This window comes from Vicugna pacos, chromosome 19, assembly GCF_048564905.1.
Source record: "Vicugna pacos chromosome 19, VicPac4, whole genome shotgun sequence".
Taxonomy (NCBI): Eukaryota; Metazoa; Chordata; class Mammalia; order Artiodactyla; family Camelidae; genus Vicugna; species Vicugna pacos.
The window spans coordinates 46514686-46537959 of NC_133005.1; the positions used below are offsets into that span (position 1 = coordinate 46514686).

General features: G+C 58.2%; 1 protein-coding gene across 2 annotated transcripts in view; it reads right to left on the reverse strand.

Annotated features, from left to right (window-relative positions):
- Positions 1 to 23274, reverse strand: part of ZBTB46 (zinc finger and BTB domain containing 46) — a 52726-nt gene that overhangs the window by 3749 nt on the left and 25703 nt on the right. The window contains exons 3-4 of one of the 2 annotated variants that reach the window (XM_072944597.1): positions 16176 to 16460; positions 43 to 218 (exon numbers count right to left, since the gene is read on the reverse strand). In XM_072944597.1, coding sequence (XP_072800698.1) covers positions 43 to 218; positions 16176 to 16460 — 461 coding nt within the window. Of the gene's footprint in view, positions 1 to 42; positions 219 to 8045; positions 10497 to 16175; positions 16461 to 23274 lie in introns of those variants that run through there. The other variant, XM_072944598.1, reaches the window with a different exon arrangement.

Here is a 23274-nt window from a genome sequence, read left to right on the forward strand (position 1 = left end):
GCGAGGACTGTCCTGGACTAGCCCCGCCCGCCGCCCACTCACCAGCGTGTGCCGTTTCATGTGCTCGCGCCTGGTGAACTTCTTCCCGCAGATCTCACAGGGGTAGGGCCGCTCGCCGGTGTGGGAGCGCATGTGCCTCTTGAGGATGCACTGGTGCATGGCCGAGAAGCTGCAGTACGGGCATTTGAACTTCTTCCTGATCACCGCGAACTCGTTGACTGGAAGACAGCAGACGGTGTTGAGCCCGGCGCCATGCGCCCGCCACCCCCCACAACCCACTCGGACCCCTGCCCCGGAGCCCAGTCTCCACTCGGGGCTTGGGCTTCCCTGCAGGGCTGATGTCCGGAGCTGCGGGACAGGCCAGGGCCCCAGGCCAGAGGTGACGGCCCCCACTTTCTAAGAACACTTCTCAGGTCAGCCAGCATCTCCCACATCAGCCCCCAAAACACAGAGTCCACACAAGGAGTCCCGGCAGGAACGCCAGCACGGACGCGGGCAGGAGCCAGCGGGGCCGCCGCCCCATCCACACGTCTCACGCCCGCACGCCCGGACACCCGCGCGCCTGCGCACCCGCACGCCCGCACGTCCACAGGCTGGTGGCTTTACCCAGAGCAGAGCTGCTGCCTGGTGGACACAGCCCAGCAAGAGGCTGGCCAGCCCCAAAGGCACAGTGAGCCTCTGCCGCAGGGTGTGGGTCATCCCCACTCTCCCTCCCCTCATGAGGGGAGTTAGAAGTCGGGGTCCCCGGTGTCAGTCCTGCCATGCAAGGCCCCCCACTGGGTACAGAGGCAGCTCACCCCGAGTGACGCCACAGCCACCCCCTCTGGCGTCGGGGGCATCTGCCCTGTGCCCAGGCCCCAGACCCCCTCACCCCAGGCTCACTGGGGTTTCTGGGAGCAGCCCAAGTACTGGGCAGCATTTCCTCCCACGGGAGAAGCCTGGGGCAGCCGTCTGGTCTCCGGCGTCTGGGAGCAGCTTCCTGGCGCTCACACCGCCCACAACCTGGACGGCCACAGCGGACATCCGCCAGCTGTGCAGTGGCACCGGCGCCCAGGGGACAGACCCAGGGTCCCGACGGCCGGGCCAAAGGCAGGCTGGTGGAACCAACCCTAACCAGCAGGAGCGGGACCCTGATCAGACCCCTGCGAGCATCCAAGCACAGCAGGCTCCAGCCTCCATCACAGCCACCCCGGAGATGCCAAGAGGGAAGCAGATGAGAAAACAAAGGCCACAGTGTCACGTTGCCCACAGGAGTGGGGAGAGGCTGGGAAGCTGACCAGAAGCTGGCCCTCCTCGCTGGGGGGAGCCCGCCAGTCTGCTGCAAGAAGACCAGACAGCTTGAGAGCCCTGCACCCCGGACCCCGGGTCACACAGAGGCAGGGACCCTCACCACCATCTCCGTGAAGCGTGCCGCCTGGGCCCCCACCCATCCTGCTGCTCGGACCCCCAGCCATGGGCATGTCACCACTGAAATGGCACCAACTGGGCGGCCCAGCACAGTGACCCTGAGCACTGCGGCCTGGACGCCAGGCCCCTGCACACATGTGAGGCTGCGCCGGCTCTGCAGCTCCATTCCTGAAACACGCCCGCTGGAGTGTGGGAAAAACACCGAGCGGAACATTTTTTCTGACTCGTTAAACAAGCTGTGCAGCCTCTCCTGAGACATCGTAAAGGGGGTCCATGCATCAAGCAACCAGATTTCTTTATCTTCCAGAACACAGGTCAGCGAGGCCATCTGTGGGTCTGCCAGGAGCCTGTCTGCTCTCCTGGACCTGAGAGCTCCTTACTCTGGGACCTCCTGCACCCCACAAATGCCAGGCCGTAGCGGGGACACACCACCCCAGGTGACCCTGTACCTGCTCAGGCCTGACCGCTGCCCCAGCTGAGGCCATCGCGGCCCCAGGACAGGGCTGTGTGGACGGCATCATAGCTGATACGTGGCGCTGCCCTGGGCCCAGCCACCCGTCCACCCCCTTCACGGTTTCCGTGCCCAAACGCCTGGGAATGGTCACCAGACACTGTCCTAAGAGGAGAGGCATTTTGGTACATGCAGGAGCATGTGTGAGCGCGTGTGGCTGGGAGCTGGGGCGGGAGGGCTGGCGCCTCCCGGGGAAGGCACACGAAGCAGGAGACGGGGACAGTCCCCGTGTCCCATCACACACAGTAACCACGGTCCACCACGTACCATGCTGAGACCACCTTTCAAGCCATGATTTTTATCTGTAGGTTCTTAAATGTGTGAGTGTGTCATATTTGATTAGACAGAAATCCTACTGTCGAACGTGTACGTTGTCTAGGTTTTCTACCCTGTGAATGATGCTTTGTAAGGTCCCCACGGGAGAACATCTGCACTCAGAGATAGACCCTGAGTCGCACGCCAAGCAGGCCCGTGCGCCGCTCTCTCAGCCTCCTGAGGGCACGGGGGACACAGACCACGGCCACACTGCCAGCAGCACTGCACCCCGCAGACTCAGCCGGCGGGCCGGGGAGGCAACCAGAATGTCCAGCAGCTCTGCCATGGGTGAGGAGCCAGCCCTCCCCAGGCAGGGCTCCCATGCCCCGACAGAGGGCACCCCCAGCCGGGGGGGTCCCGCGGAGGGTGCCGAGCCGGGAAGGAGGGACAGGCACCCAGCCCGGCATGTCCAGCGCGGGACCCCCTCTGGGAGCTGGGCCAGGCACCTCCTGCTCTTTGCCCCGTCCCTCGGACCACTGGGCCCACCCGGCTGCCCATCAGCGAGGCCGCACCAGTGCTGCCCGTGCATCCCCACGGGTTCCCTCAGCATGAGACCTTGATTTTCGTGTCATCATGGAGTACAGCAAGGGTGCCACCCATTCTGGGGTGGAAAAGGAGACCAGGGAGGTGAGCTTTTAGGTTATTGTATTTAAAACAGCCTTTCTGAGAACAAAGTTAGCCACTGCTTCTATTCTGCTTCTATTCACACAGCAATTTAAACTTGAACGCTTATTCTAGCCTGTGTTTAACAACTCAGACCTACATGTTTAAGAAAGAACTTATCTCTGTACTAAGTTGCTGGGTTTTCCCCTAGAACAACAATTCAGGGTGCACAGACCAGGGTATGATGCGCCATCAGGGACCCCCCTCCGTCCTGCGCCTCTGGGGCCACCCCGCTGCAGGTGGCCCGCTTAGGACACGCCTTCCGAACTCGCCCCATGATGATGCACTTTGCTGTTTCCTTCATGTGTTATGAGTCTCTGTTGCTCATCTAACAAATACCACAAACTGGGCAGCTTAAAGCAGCAGAAGCCTATCCTCGTCCAGTCCTGGAGACCAGACGTCTGAGGTCAAGCTGTCTTGGGGCCGCGCTCCCTCCGGAGGCTCCAGTGGAGGGACCTTCCTGCCTCTTCCAGCTTCTGGGGGCTCCAGGCGTCCCTGGGCTGGTGGCCGCCTCCCTCCCGTCTCTGCCTCCGTCTCCACGTGGCTTCTCCCTGTGTCTGTGTCTCTCCTCTTCTGTCTCTTTTAAGGATATTCATCACTGGATTTAGGGCCAACTTGGATATTTCAAGATGATCTCATCTTGTGGTCCTTAATTTAATTATGTCTGTAATAGGGTCACATTCACAGGTTCCAGAAGTTAAAACATGCGTGTAATCCTCTGGGTGGGAGGCACCATGCTACCTACCGTGAACAGTACCAATTCTCATGAACACTAACAAAGCCTTACAAATTCATAAAGTGAGAGAGCGATCAAAACAAATGAAAAAGCACAAATGTTAAACTGAAACACTCTCCCCAGTCTGCCCTAAAAACAGAATCCTTTTTGTCTGGAATCAAGCTTCCAGGGTGAACAGCAACCTTGATAATCAGGAAGCCAAGTGAGAGGCTGGCACTAGTGTATTCAAAACATGAAGCTCAGTCACGCTGGGGTGCAACTTTACAGAAATGCATCCGCAAGAACACCGCTCAGCAAAGCCAGCCCAGAGGAAGCAGGCCTCCGCCTCGCACTGCGGGGAAGCAGGGCTGTGGTAAACGTCGCTGGCCAGTGACGTCCCAGAGCAACTTCATGATCACACCCAGGACTCCAGAAAAGGCTAGAGGACCAAAGGCGGCCGCAGGCTGCCAGTGAACACAGGGGGCTCTGCAGGAGGGCATGCGAGCCTTTCAGCCGTAACAGTCCTGGATTTTTATTCTTCCTCTGATTGTAATTTCTCAAGATGCTGCACTTCAAGTGCATTTCAGAAATGGACTCAAACACGGACTTTTGCTTTTTCGTTTATAAACTTACAAGGCTACCGCTTTGTTTTGTTAGAATATAGTAAAGCTACGATGAGTCCTGATTATTTTAAGGAGGTTTTTAACCTTACGTGAAGCGCACAAGCTTCAGGTGTGCAGCTCAGTGAGTTTTTACTCTCACACGGACCCAGGGAACCACCATCTGAATGGGACACGTGGCACCCCTTGCGCCCCGAGGCTGGTCGATGGCCGCCCTGCCCTCCATCACCAGATGCTGGCTCTGCGGCTCGGCCGGGGGTCCTGACCGCTGGCTGCAGCGTGGCTGGCTCGGCACAGAGGCGGCCTGGGCTTGCTGGCTGCCGGGGGGTCTTCCACGTGCCCAAGGACCACGTGCACGTTCTGCAGCTGACGTGCACAGCGGGCCTCAGGCGGCTCTTGTGTGTCTTTTGGGGGACCAGGTTCTCCCTTCTGTTGGATGTGTGCCTGAGAGAGGACTCTATGGGCTCCACAGACACAGCCAAGGAGGCTTTTCATGGTGGCTGCACCAAAGTACGTTCCCACTGGCCATGCACGAGCCTGTTCCAGTCGGTCGTGGGCAGGAGTGCGGAGGGGCTGAGACCTGGCTTTCATCAGCATCTCCTGGCCCCTAGTGACCCCGAACCCTGGGTCACTTGGACACCCTCTTCAGTGAAGTGCTTGTCCAAGCTTCTGATCATCTGAGCTGCTGAGCCTTTGAACTTTTCAGTTCTATGCATGCTTCTGAATATTCAGATGCGTTTACTGCAGACGCTCCAGGCTGTGAGTGGCCCTTTCACTCTCATGATGGCGTCTCTCAGCGCAGAAACTAACCACTGTGATGACCTCGTTCGTCAGACTGCTCTCGTCAGTGCTTCTGGGGAGCTGCCTCGGGAACGTCTGCCTGTCCCCATGACTGCAGAGACCTAGGGAGCTTCTGGAAGACGCTTTCCTTCTACGTTTAGGGTCATGAGCAACACTGTCTTAGTCCCGTCTGTACTCTGGGGCTTAGACAGCTGGGGCCCCGGAGGGGCTGCCCTCCCCGGGGCACTTCCCGGAGACGGTAAATAGCCTGCCCCGGGGCATAACATACAGACCAGCCTCCTCCACCTGCTCCCACTCCAGATCATGGCTCCGGCCCGTCTCCCTGAGGCCAGACAAGCATAATGACACTTTCTCATACCTTTTATTGACAATCAGCACTTCCCCCTCTGGCTACTGGTCACCGTGGCAACAGCTGGCTCTACTGACCGTCCGCCATGGCAGCCACCGCCCCGGCGACCGGCTGTGTTCATCCTTCCTGCCGCACGTCCACTTCCTGTCTCACTGGCGTTTGCTCCCTCTCTCCTCCTGCTTCCTTGGGGCTAATCTGCTACTCTTCTCCTCACTTCCTGACCATCCCCCAGCTGGAACCTTCCCTCTTTTCTGGAAAGTGCAAGTAGGACTGTAGATGTCCCTTAAACACACTGCAGCTGGGTCCTCCGCGTTTTGACGTGTTGTGTTTCTATCATCACCTGGTTCACAGTCTTCCAGCGTCCACTGTGACCTGCTCTGGCGTTGACTGCTGTTGACTTTTAAAAGCTAGTTTCACTGAGGTCGGAGACCACGCTCTGACTCCATCCTTTGGGGTTTGCTGAGACCTGGGTCATATTCCTGGTAAAGTCAGTCTACCTGGTAAATACTTCCCGTGCATTTGGACTATTCGACACTCATTCGGTGCAAACCGTTTGCTTGTGTTGTGACAGGGAGACACTTCTCCAGAACAGAGACGCAAAACTCCTGAACAAAACAGCAGCGGAGCCGACCACACAGGGAAAGGACAGCCCTCGTGACCCAGTGGGGTTATTCCAGGAATTCGGGGTTAGTATCTGAAAACTGCCCAAACCTCCTGCAGCCGCACTGAGCCTGTCGCGGTTCTGAGCCCGAGCGTCCAGCAGGTGAGTCTCCCGCTGAACTGATCCTCGCCACGTGAGGTCCTCGCGACATCAGGGACTCTTTTTAGGCTAGTGTTTCCTTGGTTTCTCTTGTTTATTTTACTTTTGGTGGGGGAGGTAATTAGTGTTACTTTTTGTTTCCTGAAGGAGGCGCTGGGGACTGCACCCTGGGCCTTGTCGTGCTGCGCACGCGCCCCACCACGGAGCTACACCCGTCACCTTGGTTTCTCTTCTTCACCTTTTTCCTTTTAACCTTTCTGTGTTCTTATCTATGAAGCTTGTTACCTACAAACAACAGATTTTCCTTGAAAAACAAGCTGACAGTCTTTTCTTTTTCGTGCACGTTCAGCAGATTTGCAACAAAGGGGCTGTTGGTGTAGCTGGGCGACCGTGTCGCTGTGTGTTTTCTGTTTGTCCTTTTGTGGGTTTGGGGCCTTTAACCCTCCTTGCTTGCCTTCTTTCAAATTGATCAAGTATTGCTCCATTTTTCTGCTCATAAGCCTTTGAACTGCGCGTGATTTTTGTTGCCATTCATTGTGACTTTTGCGAAGAAGCAAGAACCATCCAACCGCCAGGCTTGCTCACCTCTCCCGTCCTCTGAGCTGCAAGTATCGTGCATACGCTCCTGTTTGTGTCAAAGAACCATAAATGTTGCTTTAAACGATCAAGATGTTTTCCAGCGAGGGCTGTGTTTAGTACTTCTTGTCAGCTGGCAGTGAACCCCTCAGTTTGTTTGCTGGTGTGACACTGTCTTCTCGCAGCCTTGGTCTGTGCACGCTCCTGGGGGGCGTGGGGCCCGGCGTTTCCGCAGCCCCCCGGGGGCGCCCCGCTGCGGCCCAGCTCCCGTGCTTCTGCCGGCAAGTCAGACCGCCATCTTGGTGCTTTTCCTCTTACCGGCCTTCCGCTCGGCTGCTTCTGCAGTTCTTGTTTTTGTCTGTGGTTTTCAGCCTGGTTCTGGGGCTGCTCTGCCCTGCTCTTCCTCCTGCTCTGGGGTCACTGGGCTTCTTGAACGTGTGCATCGACGTCTTCCATCGTTTTGGACAGTTCTCAGCTGCTGTCTCTTCAGATGCTGCTTCTGCTCCAATTTCCCTCTTCTGGACCTGCGGCCACACGCGTGTCGGACATTTCCACTGTTCCCACATGTGTCTTCTCCTTCTCTGAGCTTCGGCCTGGACCCTCTGTCTTCCAGCCGCTCGCCCTCTGCTGGCGGTGCCCAGGCTGCTGCTGAACTGCCTCGTGGGTCCTCAGCGTCACACAGGTGTGTTCAGTCCCAGCAGGCTCACTGGGCTCTTTCTTACAGCCCAGTTCTCTTGAAAGCCTCCCCCTTAACCTCTCTTTCACCACCTCCTTGAATGTGGTGTAGACATCTCCCGGTTTGACTCCTGGGAGTGGCACCTCTGGGGTCTCAGCCGGAGGCCTGGGGTGCATCGCCGGGCCCCTCGGCCGGCCCGGGCTCGAACCCCGCTCAGTGCCCAGTGCCGCACGGTGGCGTTAATCTCTGCTCCTTGGGCTTCTTCCTGCAGGACCCTGGCTCTGTGGGCGTCCCAGGAGTCGAGGGGCTTGTCTGCAGACTTGGGGGCTGCTTCTCTGTGGCTTCTTGCTTTTTGAGATTTTCCCCCTAGGCCCAGACCCCCTGGCTGCCCCAAAGGACACTTCCCACGCTGCTCTCTGCTCAGCCTCTGTTCCCTGCACCAGCGTTTGGGGAGTGTGCTGGAGAAAAATCCAGGAGCATGTACAGCTGATCTGTCCTCATCCTGCTCCCAAGGGCTCAGCCTCCAAGTCCCACCTGCACCGCTGTGTGCCAGGATGGGTGTGTGCATGTGTATACATGCGTGAGCGTGCATATGCATGCATGCGCGTATATGCACTGTATGTGTGTGTGTATATGTACTGTGTGGGTGTGTGTATGTGTGTCTATGTGTGTGGGGTTTGGGGGGCCAGTGTCTGAAATAGTTTTTGCCTGGAGGGTAAACCCAATACAAGCTAGTCATGGTTGAAACTGGAAATTCACAGTTTTTTTCTTCAGGACGTTTTCTTTAAAATAAATTAATGCCCTTCCGTCAGCACCTCAGTTACGTGCAACCACCGCGCTGACAACGGTCCAGACTGGGCTGTTATACACTTAGAGTGTGCGCTGCATAGTAAGCCAGCGTCCCCGGGCAAGAAACCCTCACTTCTATACACACATGCCCGACCACGTGCGGCTGGAACCCGAGTTTCTGAGGCCACCCACTCACATGTTGAGAATATGGTAAATATGGCAAGACGCCTAAACGAATCTGTAGACATGGAGAAAGATTTGCGGCAGTCAACAGATCTCAATAACCAACCATTTATTACTGCAACCCTCTGTGCTCAAGAAAGGGCAATGTTATGTATGGATGCATTTTTAAAAACTCTTTGAAATCCATTCCTGAGCCACAATATTTCAGTGAGAAATTCGATTAAATATGAGCAATGCAATACCTCGATGAACTTGCTGAGAACCTTCCGCTGGATGACTGGACACACTTAAGGGAAGTGACATCAGATGTGAGAGTGAGCGCGGGTGGCCATCCAGGCCGACACGCCTCTCACCTCCCTTCCCCATGGACCACAAACTTCTTTCTTTCTTTTTCTAGGAGCAATTATCTGTCTATTTTAAAAAGAAATTCAACTTGTTTAAACTAAAAGAACACCAAAACATTTCACTTATTTCCCCCACTTCTGGAAATCACCGAACTCCCTCCACTGTACCTACGAGCTTGTGTGTGCGTGTTTCAGATTCACGTACAGGTCACATCACGTGGTATTTGTCGTCCTCTGTCTGACTTGTTTCACTGCGCACGATGCCCCACGGCCCCCGTGCACTCGTCTTGTCACACGTGGCAGGATGTCATTCTTTTTTATGACTAATATTCCACTGCACCTGAGTGGTGTGTGTATATAAGCGATTTTCTTTATCCATTCATATCTTGGCTTTTGTAAATAATGCTGCGATGAGCAAATCTATTTCTTTTAGGCATGATGGAAACTTTCTGAAATTTCTTACTTGTTTTTAAAAACTAACATAGCCCTTCTGCACAGCAGCGCAGGGCCTCTCCATGAGCTGGCCTGCTTGTGGGCCCCAGCCGTGCCACGCCCACCCAGGGAAAGCCCCTCAGGGAACCGAGACAGGGAAGCGGCCTGGGCTCTGCGCAGCCACCCTGGACGCGCGCTCTCTGAGCCCTAGCAGCCCAACGGTCCTGTGGTGACCAGCGAAAGAGAAGAGGAGAGCCCCCTCTTCTCAGGAATGACGCTTATGCACAAACCGGCACTTACTGAAACCCACGGGGAAGCGGGCCCCTTGGACATGGGCCACCCAGCGGTCCTTTAACTCCCAGGGACACCGCTAGGGCGGGGTCACCCTGAGCCTCTCTCAAAACCCAACTTTTCTCTGTCCTCAGAACTCGTTTCATGACAGTAAACGATGGACGGGGCAGAGGGGCAGCCTGGCTGCACGTGGACCACGGCCTGACCACGGCCCGGCCACGGTCGGGGTGGGGATGGGCCCGCTTGCTGGACCGCAGGGAAGCACCTCTCTGCCACAAACCCATCCGCACGGCTCTGCCTGGGCCCTGAAGCCCACAGGGCCTCAGCTACCTGCAGACACGGGCCGTGTCTGGTGCAGGCGGACGGTAGCAAGGACAGGCACCGTTTCTGGGAAGAAGCCCAGCTTTGGTGACTAAAGGGCAGCACACGCCGAGGACACGGACACTGGGCTTCGTCCCCACATCTTTCCAGAAAGGAACAGGGTCAGAGCTGTCTGGTTCCTCGCCTCCGGGACGGGGGCACAGTGTCCTGCCCCTCCTCTCCTGCCCTGCCCCTACAAGTCGGCAACCTTGCACAATGCCGGTGACCCCAAACCTCACCGCCTGGAGGCTGGGGCTGCAGCTGCCCCACCTGCCCAAGGCTGGGCACTGAGAGGCTTTCGCTGGCCCTGGCTCACGCCGATGCCCGGGCCCGACTGCTGCAGCCTCCCCCCGGCCCTGCCACCACCCGCTGGCCACCTGGACCTGAAGATCAGGCTGCCACAGCAGACAAGCATGTGCCAATGTCTGCCCCCGTGTGCAGAGTGCCTGTTCCAGCCTGTCTGGCCTCAAAACCACTGTCCACAGCGGAGGCGTCTGTCTCCTCGTGGCTCCTTAGCTGACTCCAGAGCGAAGCCCTGGGCAAGTCCATCCGGGCTGTGAGAGGCGCACCAGCCAAGCAGTGAGCCAGAAAGACCCTGGGCATCCTGGACGGGACGGCCCCTGGGAACCCCGGGCACTGGCTGGAGCCAACTCCAGAGGAGGCCCGTCGCTTGACCCCGGCCTCCAGGTCCAAGGGGCATCGATCTAGAAGGAGAGACAGACGAGTTACAGACTGTCGGGAGCAAAGGGACCAGGAAGACATCAGCACAGACACACATCACCCCTACTCACCGGGTCCCCGTCCAAGCCCCACAAGGATGACCAGTCACGCGTCTGGAAAGAAGCTCACAGTTAACTCTCCAGAGCAGACACGCAAAAAACAGAACGCCAGCCCCTCCCACCAAGACCGTCCTGTTCGAAAGGAGTGCGTTTGATTTATTTCTAAATACAATTTATGTGGTTAAGCTCTCCTGGAAGATTTTTGTTTTCTCCAGGGAAACAATCGAACCTAACAGAACTGCCTTTAAATAAACGCCAGGGACACCGCTAGGGCGGGGTCACCCTGAGCCTCTCTCAAAACCCAACTTTTCTCTGTCCTCAGATCTCATTTCATGACAGTAAACGATGGACGGGGCAGAGGGGCAGGCTGGCTGCACGTGGACCACGGCCCCAGCCACGGTCGGGGTGGGGATGGGCCCACCTGCCAGACCGCAGGGAAGCACCACTCTGCCACAAGCCCACCCACGCTGACCTCAGACGCAGCAAATGGACCTCTGTAGCCATAGTCGGCGACAGTCAGGAACTCGCAGTGACCCAGCACCGCAGCAGAACCCCTTCGACACCGGCCGGAACGGCTCCGTCTGAGGAGCTAGTTTTCAACCTGCTGCCGTATGAGGCTTCTCATTAGCATGGAAATCCCTCAGAAAAATATCTTAATTTAAATATAAAAACACATTTGACTTTGTGTAACATGTTGCCGTGAGGGTGAAGCAACTATCACTGCAAAGTGGGCGCTTGGGTCACCATGAGTGACACCGGGCTGGGTGGGTGTGGCTGGGGGGGGCCACTACCACAGAGGCTCCACACAGCCCCCGAGCTCGCTCAGGACACGCGGTGCCCACGGGGACGCATGCAGTGGACAAGTGTCTGGTCCAGGCTGCCCAGCCGGCCGCTCTCACGTCTTACCTGGGTGGGGGGGTGGCTCCCTGGGCTCCGGCCGGCCGTGCGCCAGAGCGAGCCTCGTGGGCTCTGAGTGGACGAGAGTGGAGGGGCTGGAGGGCGGCGCCTCTGCTCAGACCAGCGTCCCCCCAGGGTGACTCGGGCTGGCGCCAGGCCCTGGAACACAGGGAACGAGTCTCTCCCATGTGAACGGACACCGGCTGCTGGGCTCTAGAGAGTTCCAGAAGCACTGCCCCTGCCGGGCCTGCAGTGAGCAGAGCTGCCGTGCGATGCAGCCAGGGTCTCGCTGGGTGAGGGTGCCGGGCACTTTTATCAGCTCGCCACTCCCAAATGCAGGGTCTCCGTGCGCAGCTTGCGTGCGTGGGGGTCTCTCTCCCAGGAGCAAAACGATCACAACAGGGCGGGCTGGCACAGAAGGTCAGACCCACACGAGAGTGTGAGGCGCACGCACAGCTGCGCCTCCCGGGAGCCTCATCTGGAAGGTGCTTCAGGGTGTGTATGCCTGGCTATTTACCTGAAAGGCCTAATGTGTCCATCGACGCCCTTTCACAAGAGATGGTCTAAGACTCCAGGATCAAGGTCTTTGATTCATTGCCAAGCACCACATGGAAACAGTCTTTATACCAAAATCAAAACAAAACCCAGCTGCAGCTGCTCTCCTGAACGTCGGGGTCAGCCCGCAGAGAACCGTCGAGAACAGCGGAAGGACACTGCTGGCGGCCCCCGGTCCAGCCAGACCCCACCCGCCGCCACCCGAGGCCTGAGTTCTGGCCCCGAGGAGCTGGTGGGAGCCTCGCACATCCTTCCCGCAAGACAGTCAGGAGGAACCTTGGCTCCTCCCTGGCAACACCGCCCAGCCGACACGTGCAGGACGTGCGGGGCTTCTGGGAGGCCACGAGGCGGCGCCGCCCTGTGTCCCCACCCCAGTAACCAGAGTGAGCTGGTTCACCTCCAGTTTATTCCCCTGAAATCAAAGTTACCTGTGTTCTCACAGCATTTTTCAAGGTCTCTTCTGGATTAACACACACCCCCAAACACAGCTCAGGGAACAGCCACGCTCTGAGCCACGCACGTGCTTGTCAGTTTCTACTCAGTGACCAGTGACTTTTAGCAGGTGGGAAGCCAGCCTACTGCTGCAGACGTGATACAAGTAAAAGAACCAAGTTAAGCCGAATCAAAATGAAAAGTACAAAAGTCCTCTGATGGAGAAGTCGGTTAAAGAGCAATGGCCCAGGAACAAGGCCACCTGCGGAACTTGGCTGGCAAGTCAGTGTTGTCAGACCCACAAGAACAGGAAGCTCCAGAAAGGCCCCGTGGGCACTGGCTGTGGGTTTCTGCTTGGCACTGCCTGTGCATTCGACGATGCTCTTAATTTAAACACCTGCAACCACCACCCCTTTCTTCTGCAAAATTGCAGGCCGGCCATACTGGGGCACCACAGGCCCCCCTCGAGAAGACCAGGCAGGCCCTTGGGGACCCTGCGCCCAACAGACCTCACATCGGGGATGAGCCCTACCCGCTTCTCCAACCATGAGCCACGGTCGTGCTGTCGGTCCGATGGGCACCCCCAAAATTACAAAATGAAGGGCTTGGCCCTGGAAGAAGCTTGTCAACAATCAGCTCCAGGAGCCTGGGGGTCGGTCAGGAAGCGCCCCCAACCCCCCGAACCCAGTGAGGAGAGAGGGTCACCCACCGTCACAGCACAGGCCCCCATCTCCTTCCCAGGGCACTCGGGGGGCTGCCTCCTGGAGCCTGGGCAGCAAGAAGCGGGCAGCAGTATCCTTGCTTTGCCATCAGTAGCACCTGGTCTGGGGCTCTTTTCTTTCTTTGAACCTGCTTCCATGTCCCCGGCGCACACACCACCCCTGTGCTCCCCAGGCCGCTGGTCGCCTGGGGCTCAGGGGCACGCGTCCCGGCCGGGCAGCACCCAGGGGGGCCCCCCCATCGGGGCGCTCACATCAGGCGGGCCCCTAACAACATCTTGAACTGAATGGAAAACTGTGACTCGTCTGGAAACAGTGCTGGCAGTGGGTGGACGTGGGGAACTCTTGAGGGGCTGACGTCTGTCGCATCTGTTCGCAGAAGCCGAAGTCTGGGAACCGAGCCACACGGAGCAGACTGACTCAAAGGCATCTCTGACCCTGGACCTGCCACAGGAATCTGGGCCTTGCAGGGCAAGTGTCTGCGGCAGGTGCCTGGAGCGCTGGCCCCATCCTGGCTCCCCGCAGGCATCTCCCAGCCCCGCCTGCCGCCAGGGACCCACCTGCCACAGGGAGGGTCAACCACACAATCTTGGAAAATAAGGCTTTTTTCTGGGTGTTTCCACTCCTCATTTTAGTGTAAGCCCCGAACAGGCAGATAGCTGACGATGTGAGAAGAGCGTGTCCCACAACAACCCATTCCTCCAGCAAGGCCGGCAGCCTCTCTGCCCCACCCACCAGGCACTGCCCAGCCACCAGCGAAGGACTCTGCCAACCTCCCAACCCTTTCACGAGGGTGCAACTATCAACAACAGCAACAAAGTGGGAGGTTTAGAGGATCAAAAGCACGGAGGTTAGAACAGCCTAGAAATGACAAAATACCAAAACCCAGCAGTTCGCTTCCCTGGAGTCACAGATGGACTGAAAGCACACGAGCTCTGGGCTCCCCGCAAACTGCGGAGGGAGGTGTGCGCAGAGCCTCGGCCACGCCCGGGGCAGGTGTGGCTGCCTGACTGCCATGTCAAGAGCGAGGGGACACGCAGCATTCAGTGACCCCCCTCAGAGGGGACCACCCGACGGGGTCACCACCCACTCCCGTGACTGCACCTGGTGCCAGGATGGGATCTGGGTCTCTGCTGGGTGACGGGGAACCCAGAGGAGTGGAGGCCATCTCTCCTGTGACCCTTGGTGCCACGTCCCAGAGCCCCGCGGTCAGACCGCTGGCCCGACCAGGTGAAATCAGTGTTTTCGGGCTAGCTGGACCTTGGCCCCACCCAAAGCGCGGTTCCCACACAGACACAGGCCCACTTGGAAGGCAGAGGCTGCCAGACGCGGGACGGCAGAAGCACCAAGAAATCACCCGCCACAACACAGTGGTTCAGCAACGGAGGGGCCGGTGCCGCCCTCCCGGGGCCTCTGACACACAGCTTCACCCAGAACCGAGGGCAGAGACAGGCGGAACGGCTGTCCCAGCCCGCAGGGGAGGCGCTGGAGGCCCCCAACCTCCCCACCCAAGATCCACAAAGCCTGCCCAGCCAGCGCCTCCCCTGGACAGCCACTGGGTGGACTTGCCTATGCTGAACCCCAGAAGCCACAAACGCCCCAGAACCAGCGCTCTGACTTTACCAGACCAGCAAACAGCCAGTGGTTTCTGCTGACAAGCAGCATTCGAGCCAAGAGGGAGTTTATCAGACGCAATTTGCTTACATGTTCCTTGTTCTACAAATACTATTTTGATTTAAATTCACAACCATGTGAGTGACGCTATTCCCATTTCTCAGATGCAAACAGTGAGGCCCAAACACGTCTGTTAAAGTGTGTCCAACACCAAACAGCCTTGAGCCAGTCGGCCGCCAAGTCCGACCCAGCCTCGCTGCAGCCGCCCCAGCGCTGGCACTCGGGAATAACGAGAATGGAAACACATTGTCCACTTCCAGTCTTTATTGACCACAAGCAACTTGCATCACAAAACTTCGGATATTTTAGTGGTCGTGAAAACAGAGTCATGAAAACATTGTTTTTAAAATTAGAGTAAAAATGAAAGATACACTTTCCAGACCCCCGACACCAAAGACGGTTGCAGGTTCTCCTCTGCTTCCTTCCAGGAAACCACGCCTGGATCCCCACTGTCACCCAGGTCCCGCCAGCCACACGCGCTGGGGCTGCAGGGCCTTGGGGTGGCCCCCCAAGCTCTGCATTGAGCCCCCTGCTTTGGGGGTGCGTCCCCTGGCCCTGAGGAGGAAACGGCCACACCTGCGCTCCTTCACATGCACCAACCCAGCAGAGTGCGTCTCTCTCTGGACAGACAGCCAGACACGGTCAGTACCTCCCCCAGGCGCCCAGAACAGGCGGTCTGCAGAGCCCTGAGCCAAGCAGGAGAGGCCCCCTCTCAGGCCGGCACCCGGGGGCCCACGGCCTTCCCGTCCTGTCTGGAGGAGGCCTGGGCGGCCTGTCGGAGGCTCAGCCGCTTCTGAGTTAGTCTGTTATTCGCTTCTGGGCAACTGAAACTCAGCTGGAGACATTTAAGGTGTAAACACAGCACCCAAATCCTTTTAAAAAACTCAAGTGTATCCAGAACTACCTGCTGGAAACAGCGACTACGCACCCTGCCCAACCCCACCACGCAAAGTGAGTCGGGGCAAAGGCTGGGGCTGGGGGCCAGCAGAGGGCGCCCGCGCCTTCCCTCCTGCCGCCCTGACTTGTGAGGCCTGCCCCGGCCTGTCCCCGGCCCGTCCCAGTCTCATCCCTGTCCCCAAGCTGTTCCCATCCCAGGCCTGTCACAACCAGAGCACTTCTCAGCTCCACTGGGTCGAGAGTTAGAGGCCTCGATTTCAAGTGTGAAACGTCCCCCTCCTGGTGCCCCGATAGCCCCACACTGGCTGCCTCCTCTTGGAAGGCAACCTTGACCCACCAACCCACAGGCACTCCTGGCCAGACAGAGCCCGGCCCTCCTGTCAACAATCACACAAACCCGAGCGCGAGCGCGAGCGGGGCCTGCACTTACGGGACAGGGAGTGGGCGCCCTTGGGCAGGTACTCCAGCAGCAGGGAGCCGTCCTCCCCCAGCGCGTCGGCCTTGAGGGACAGCAAGCTGTTCTTACTCATGAGCGCTGCCCGCAGGTTGGCCACGGCGGTGGCCTGGTGCAGCGCGTCCTCCTTCTCTGGGGTGAGAGGTGGGCCCAGGTAGCCGGCTTCTCCGCCCAGGAGACCCTCGTCCATGTGCGCGTAGAGCTCCGGCCGCTCCCCGCGGCTGTCCGAGCTGCTGGCTTCGGCGACGGTCAGGTCAGCGCCTGGGGAGGGAGACACACGTCAGAGAACTCGCAGGGCCCTTCAGACTCTCCGACCGGCAAACGGGCAGATCTGGGAGAAGCCAGGCCCAGCTGCTCATGGTGAAGCTGGACCCCGTCCCCCAAGCCAAGGTCCCAGGACAGTGGAGAAGCCGAGCCAAGGCCTCAGGCTTGCCGTCCAGGACAAGGGGCTCGGCTCCAGTATCCACAGTGTTCCCACCCCTCAGAGGAGGGGCCGCACTCAAGGTGGGTCAGTGACCTAAAGCAAGAGCCAGAAAGCCTCCACGGCCTCAGCAGGGCCCCGGGTCCTCAGATGTGACACCAGAAGCACAAGCACTCACACAGGTCGCTTGGACCTTGTCACAATTAAAGCCTCATATGCCTCGACGGACACTGGCGGCAATGTGAGAAAACAGCACGGAGCAGGAGGAACTGTGTGCAAACCACGCGTCTGGTACGAGGCTCTGTCCAGACTAAGGCAAGAGAAAGACAAATGCCCCAATCAAATTTGGGCAAAGGACTCGAACAGATGTTTGTCCAAAGCAGATACACAAATGGCCAGTGAGTGATGCTCACCATCACTCACCGGGGCCGTGCAACCCAGACCACGCGAGCCCGCCTCCGCCCACCCATCCAGACTGCCGCCATCGATGAGCCCCGGTAACCAGCGTGGGCAGGATGCGGAGACGGCGGAGCCTCCTACGTGGCGGGTAGGAACGTGCAGAGGCGCAGCCGCTGTGGAAGAGTCCGGCAGCGCGTCGGAAGGCTGACTGCAGTCACCGCGGCAAGTCCACCTGCAGGAGGACCCTGAGAGCATGTCTGTGCAAGGTCACAGCAGCGTCGTTCCCGACAGCAAGTGCAGCAGCCGAACAACGATGGATAAGGGGGTGGGTCCCTCCAGGCAGAGGAGTGTTCCTTAGCCACAAAAAGGGGTGACACACTGACACTGTGGGTCGCCTTGAAATCGTTATGTTCAGTGGAAGAAGCCAACACAGACGGACAAAAATTGTATGATTCCACTCACACCAAATGCCGGAAGAGGCAAATCGAGAAAGGCAGGAGACTGGGAGTGCCAGGGGCTGGGGGAGACAAGGGTCCTGGGGTGAAAGCTGAGGGGTACGAGGTTTCCTTCTGGGCTGATGAAAACGTCCTAAGGTCGACCAGGGTGATGGCCGCACAACTCCGTGAATACACTAAAAGCTAGGGAACAGCATGCTCTAAGTGGGTGGATTGTAGGATGTGTGAATTATATCTCAAATAAGCAGTAAACTAACGAATAAAGTGTAACTGAAGAGGGGTCTGTGACAGCTCTGCACTCAGGTCCACACGGAGTGTCTGGGAGGGACCTGGAGCCACCTCTACCGCCTGGGTCACGGAAGTGCCCCCGAACGGGCTGGTGCCAGGCAGACCTGGGGAGCTGCCGCTGGTGAGGGGCCCAGGGACGTGCACAAAGTCCAGAAATGGGGAAAGCAAGACCCTTCAGGAGACAGAGAGGGAGACGGGAGAGGAGGGGCATGGGAGGGCGCCGGCCAGCTCAAAAATAAAGGTGGTCCCGGCACCAACGGGCACGCGCCTCAGAGCTCAGGGAAGCAGGAGAAACACAGACCCGTCTCACATCACGACGTGGGGATGGGGGCAGAGCACACGCCAGGGAGACCCGGGAGGGGTCTGTGAAGCAGAAGAGACGTGGGCCAGACGCACCGAGTGGAGCTCTGACCTTCCCGACACGCGTGGAGTGGGTCAGGACGAGTGCGGGCTGCACGCCACGAGCACCTGGTCATCACGGGAACACGGACTCAACGCAGAGTCTCTCCACCTCTATGTACTCTTCGCAATTTTTCAGAATAAAATGCTGGGGGAGTCTTAAAGATGAGGATTTTTTGGATGATCAGGACGTCTGTTAGGGAAGTTCAAACCCCAGACCTCAGCGAGAACCTGTGAACGGAACAGCAGTTGTGCTTTGGGGAAAACCGGAAGGAAAGGTCCTCAGGGCCTGGCCTCGCTGTGCCGAGAGGACGAGCCGGCAGGGGCTCCCGGCGGCTCAGGAGGCAGCGCACTTCGGGGAGGGCCACACAATCGGGGGACCCGCTGCCCCGTGCCGGGTCTCACGCTCGCCAGGCCTCCCTCCGTGGGCTACAAACACCCGGATCCAGTCAGTCAGCACGTTAACAGAACTGCCAGCCCCGTCCCAGCTCCTTTCCCCACGGGAACCGGACCCCAGAGATGACTCCCTGTTGTCAGCACCCGGGAAGATGAGACAGCGGTCTGAGCTGACTCCTTCGTGGAACTGCCTAGGAGCAGCAGCTTCCCGCGGACGTGGGCGTCCAGGCCCGCCGGCCTCCGAGGCCAACAGGAGGGCCTCGGTGCTTCTGCAAAGCCCTGGGCTGCCGGCAGGCCTGGCCCCGGTGGAGGGGCCCCGTGAGGCCGCGACTCGGGGAGAAGTGGCCCAGGTGACAGACGCGCTCAGTGTCTGGAGGTGAGCGGAAGGCGGCAGGCAGGCCCAGGCTCACAAACACAGGACCTGGCACAGCTGAGCCAGGTGTGCACGGCGAGGCTGCGGGACCCAGGGAGCACGAGCTCCCTGCAGAGACCTGAGGCTTCCTTACAGGTCCCACCTCCAAATACAGCCACACGGGGTCAGAGAGTCGACGTACAAATTTTGGGGGGACACAAACAGACTTAAAATTCAAAAAACACTGGATTTTAAAACCAAAACTTTAATTAGCTTAGATTAACAATGTATGTTCAAAAGCGTGTAAAGAAATGAAGAATTAGCTGAACGAGTCCCGCCACATGTGAAATTCTGAAAGGACGGTTCTGAAGAAGGATGCCTGGGGCCCATAACTGAGAACTGCCGTGAAACAGTGAAGCGGTTTCCAGCCACAGCGAAACAAGGGGGTCCAGGAGGGGCTCCTGCTAGTGTGAGCACTGACACAAGATCGCAGAGCGCAGTCCAAAGGCTCACTGCCGACCACCCTAAAAATGCTAGTGGGTGACGGTCCCCCAGTGCAGTGTGACCAGGGGAGGGACTTCTACAGTTGTCAATGACAACACTCCCAAATGAGTGTGCCTCAGAAATGTTACCACCATCATGGGAATCAGAACCAGGCACCCCGTGAAGCTGTCAGACCACCTGTGACCAGGCGATGGCCTAACAAGGAGCTCCCGCGGGCTCCAGAGAAGAGACATCCAGCCCAAGGCAGCTGGCGAGAAAACCCGCGGAGACGTTCCCAGCACCCGTGATGCACCTTTTGCAAAGCAAGTGCAGCCAGGTCTGCACTCTCAAGTCCTGGAGTCTTTCCACTGGGCGTCTTGCTCGAAATTCAAGCCCCATTTCTGGAAGTAACACACAGGGCGCCTCCTGACACAAGGACGACACCATTCAAAAGAAACCTCAAGGGTAGAGTCCATCCTGAGACGAGACCGGGGCGGCTAAGGGTACTTAACGATCCTGAAATCATCTCAGCAGAAGAGGCAGGTGGACACCCGTGCACAGGGCGCCCCTCGCTGGCCCCAGTTTGCTCCTGCGTCCACTCTGGTGTCTGGCTGACAGGCGGCGAGCCTGGTGAGATGGGCTGGGGTGGAGGCTCCGCGCGGGGGGCACGCCCCAGGTACTGTGATGCGGAGGGACAGAGCCAGGCGCCAGGAGAGTCAGAGGCCAGGCCTTCCCAGGCCCTTCGAGACCAGAGCTTGACTTGAGAAAGAGGGATTTAAGACGACAAAATTCTTCAAAAACAACAGGAAGTTGAAAGCGTATTCACACTGCAACAAATCCCCGCACAGACGAGTCTGACGTCACGTAGAACCACAAAGCATGCTCCTGCCGGGTTGAAAGCGAAAGCCACCCCAAGTCCTGGGGCGGGACTCGACCCCCCCACGCAGCGACGGGGCTCACGTTTACAGGTCAAATTCAGGACGCGTGTCTGTGCTGCTTGGGGGTGGATCCCAGCTGGCGCTGGGAGAGCTGGGCGCTGAGGCTCGGGCCTGAGCTTCAGGAACCACCTCCGGCCACCGTGTGCGTTTAGGACAGGTGGGTCCCTGCTCCAGGCTGGGGTGGCACTTCCTGAGTGAGGACCTGGGGACCGAGGGACCCTCTGAAAATGTCACATCTCACCTAACACTTTCTATTAACTCTAAACAGTCATTTGTGGCAAACAGACTCAGTGATAGGACAAAAACTGAACTGACCAGGGACCGGACGAGATGGGCTGGCAGCTCTCAGTGGCTCAGCAGCGCCTCCCTCAGGCTGCAGGGTGATGCCGCAGGCGGCATCCTAGGGTGGCTGGACAGGGAGGCCGGCCCCCAACACAAGGGACAAAGTGTGTGCAGGCACTCCATGCCCGCGCGACAGGAGGACCTGGCCCCACGGACACCCTTGGCCATGTCCCCAGGCTGACCTCTGTTTAATAAAGGAAGCAACCAGATTAAAATGTCAACATGTAAGTCTAAAGGGCCAGGTGCTAAAGGTACAGACTGACTCTAGAGGGGAAAGGGGGTCCTCCTTCCTGCAAGTGACATTTTGAAAAGTTGACTCACTTACAATCCTCAGCTGAAAAGCAGAAAAAAGATTATAATTAACATAAGCATAATTTCTAAACAATTCAGCTGGGTGACACAGTGCGAGATGCAAAGCGGGGTAAAAACAGACGATGGAACAGGGGGAGAACGGCACAGCCACGAGCTGCAGGGTCCGGGGGCCTGGCTGTCCCAGGAAGCCCCTGGAGTCCCGGCCTGGTGGACAGCAGGCATGCAGTTTCTAAGATTTCCCCAAATCTCCACTCTCCATTGAGAGCCTTTTTGCAGACGTCACAGCCCTACCAGCCCGGCCTGCCACGTCTCATCCACAGAACGGGTGGGCACCCCGTCACACCCATGTGCAAGCAGCAACATAGCGGAACCTTCTGGACGAGCGGGAAGTGGAAACCGCAGGCCGAGGCCGTCTTCCCGGGAGGCTCCTCCCTCCCGAGTTACAGCTCCAACCAGACCTCAGTCCTCACTCTCAGTAGATTTCACAAACAATGCAAAAACCTGTAATTATGCACTTTGTCTAAAATTTGCCTTCTTATCTTATGTGCCTGCAATGTGTTCTTAAGTGTCCTGCCTCTTCGTCCAAGTTAAAATCCAGTTTCCTCACTTTCTGTGACCATCAGAAAGTTTTCACATCATGTAAAAAATATGCTTTAATTTAGAAATACAGCTAGCAAGGTACGTAGACAAACAATAAATACACAGTTAGCAAGGTAATTCAATGGGCAGATGGTTCTGGAACAACTGGACACCCATGTGCGAAAGGAGACTCTGAGGCTGGCCCCCGCCCCGTGCGAGGCCAGCACGCATCCCAGGCCTGTGTGTCGCACTACGAGCCATCAGACCTCCGGGGAAAGCCGTGGAGAAGCTTCGTGACCTCAGGCACAGGTGCCTCGCACAAGGCCCAAAAAGCAGGAACCATGAAAGTTCACAGACTGGACTTCATCAAAATTTATACTCTTCCAAAGACACTGTAGCTTGAAAAAATGAGCCAAAGACAGAAGCTGCTTTCAGAACGCACACCCCGTGAAAGACTTGCCACCGAGGCAGGCGAAGGATGCGCCCCTCGGCGGAAGACGCTCCCCGGGAAGGGGCGTCAACGGCAGTTAGGAGGCGGCCCATCAGAGGCAGGCCCCCAGCCAGCGGGGCCCCAGGAGCACTGGACAGCCAGCCTCTCAGACCTGACACCGCACACAGCCCTGACCCGAGCCCTCTCAGAGGGAGACAAGGGAACCCTGATAAAGCCTGGAGGAGATGGGCATGAGAACCATAAAGTGACACCTCAGACCCTCCGGGACGGCTGAAGACTTGCAGACGAACCATCTCAGCTGTGTACACGCTCCGGGGAGGAATCCGACAAATCACGGAAAGACGTGTCCTGGGACGTTTATAGCCGTTGGATCACAATAGCCGGAAATAACCCAAATGTCCATCAACAGGCGCATGAATAAACCGGCTGTGTCACAGCTGGAGGACAGGTACCGTCTGGGACACGATGGCGTGAGGACACCGAGACCACACGGCGAAAATCACGGCCGCAGACCCCACGGCTGCGGATGCCGGGGAGGGCGGCCCAGGGCCTCTGGTGGCAGCTGCCCCGGCCGTGGCTGTGCCAGGGCCACGTCAGGGGACCATGCCACAGTGGTTTCCTGGTTAGGGAGGAGGGAGTCTGACTGGGGAGAGCGCAGGACCAGCACGTGGGCTCCCGTGTTACTTCTTACAAGTGGCGGGTGGTGCGCAATAACCTGAGAACGGACGTCAGCAGACAGGGCGGCACACACCTGCGGCACCCTCACTCCTAGGCTGGCCTGAGGCAGGGCGGCACTGAAAGGGGCAGGAGGGGACGCTCCGGGCAGGAACGGTCTCTGTCCTGACGACAGAGGCGTAAGCACTTGTCAGATCTCAACTGCCAGCTGAGCGGTCAGAATTCAGACGCGTGTGGAGCCACCAGAACCGTCACGCGGGACCCCTGGGGAGGGCCTGGCAGTTTCTCATAAAACTGATGTCACCCCTCCCTGTGACCCGGCCCCTCCCAGGTACTCACGCAGAAGCAGTGAAAATGTAAATCCACAAAATGGGCCAAAACTGGTCATGGAACTTTTACTCACAAGAGCAAAAGCTGGGAGCAGCCCAGATTTTAGCAGACAAGAGGCAAGAAACCAACGGGCAGATCCAACGACGGAGCGCTGCCCACAACCCGCGAGGCGTGAGCACGGGGCTGGGACCCGGCCTCGAGTGCAGGCGGGCGGCTGTGCTGGGCGGCCGTCCACGCGTCTGCGGTGAGGTGCTG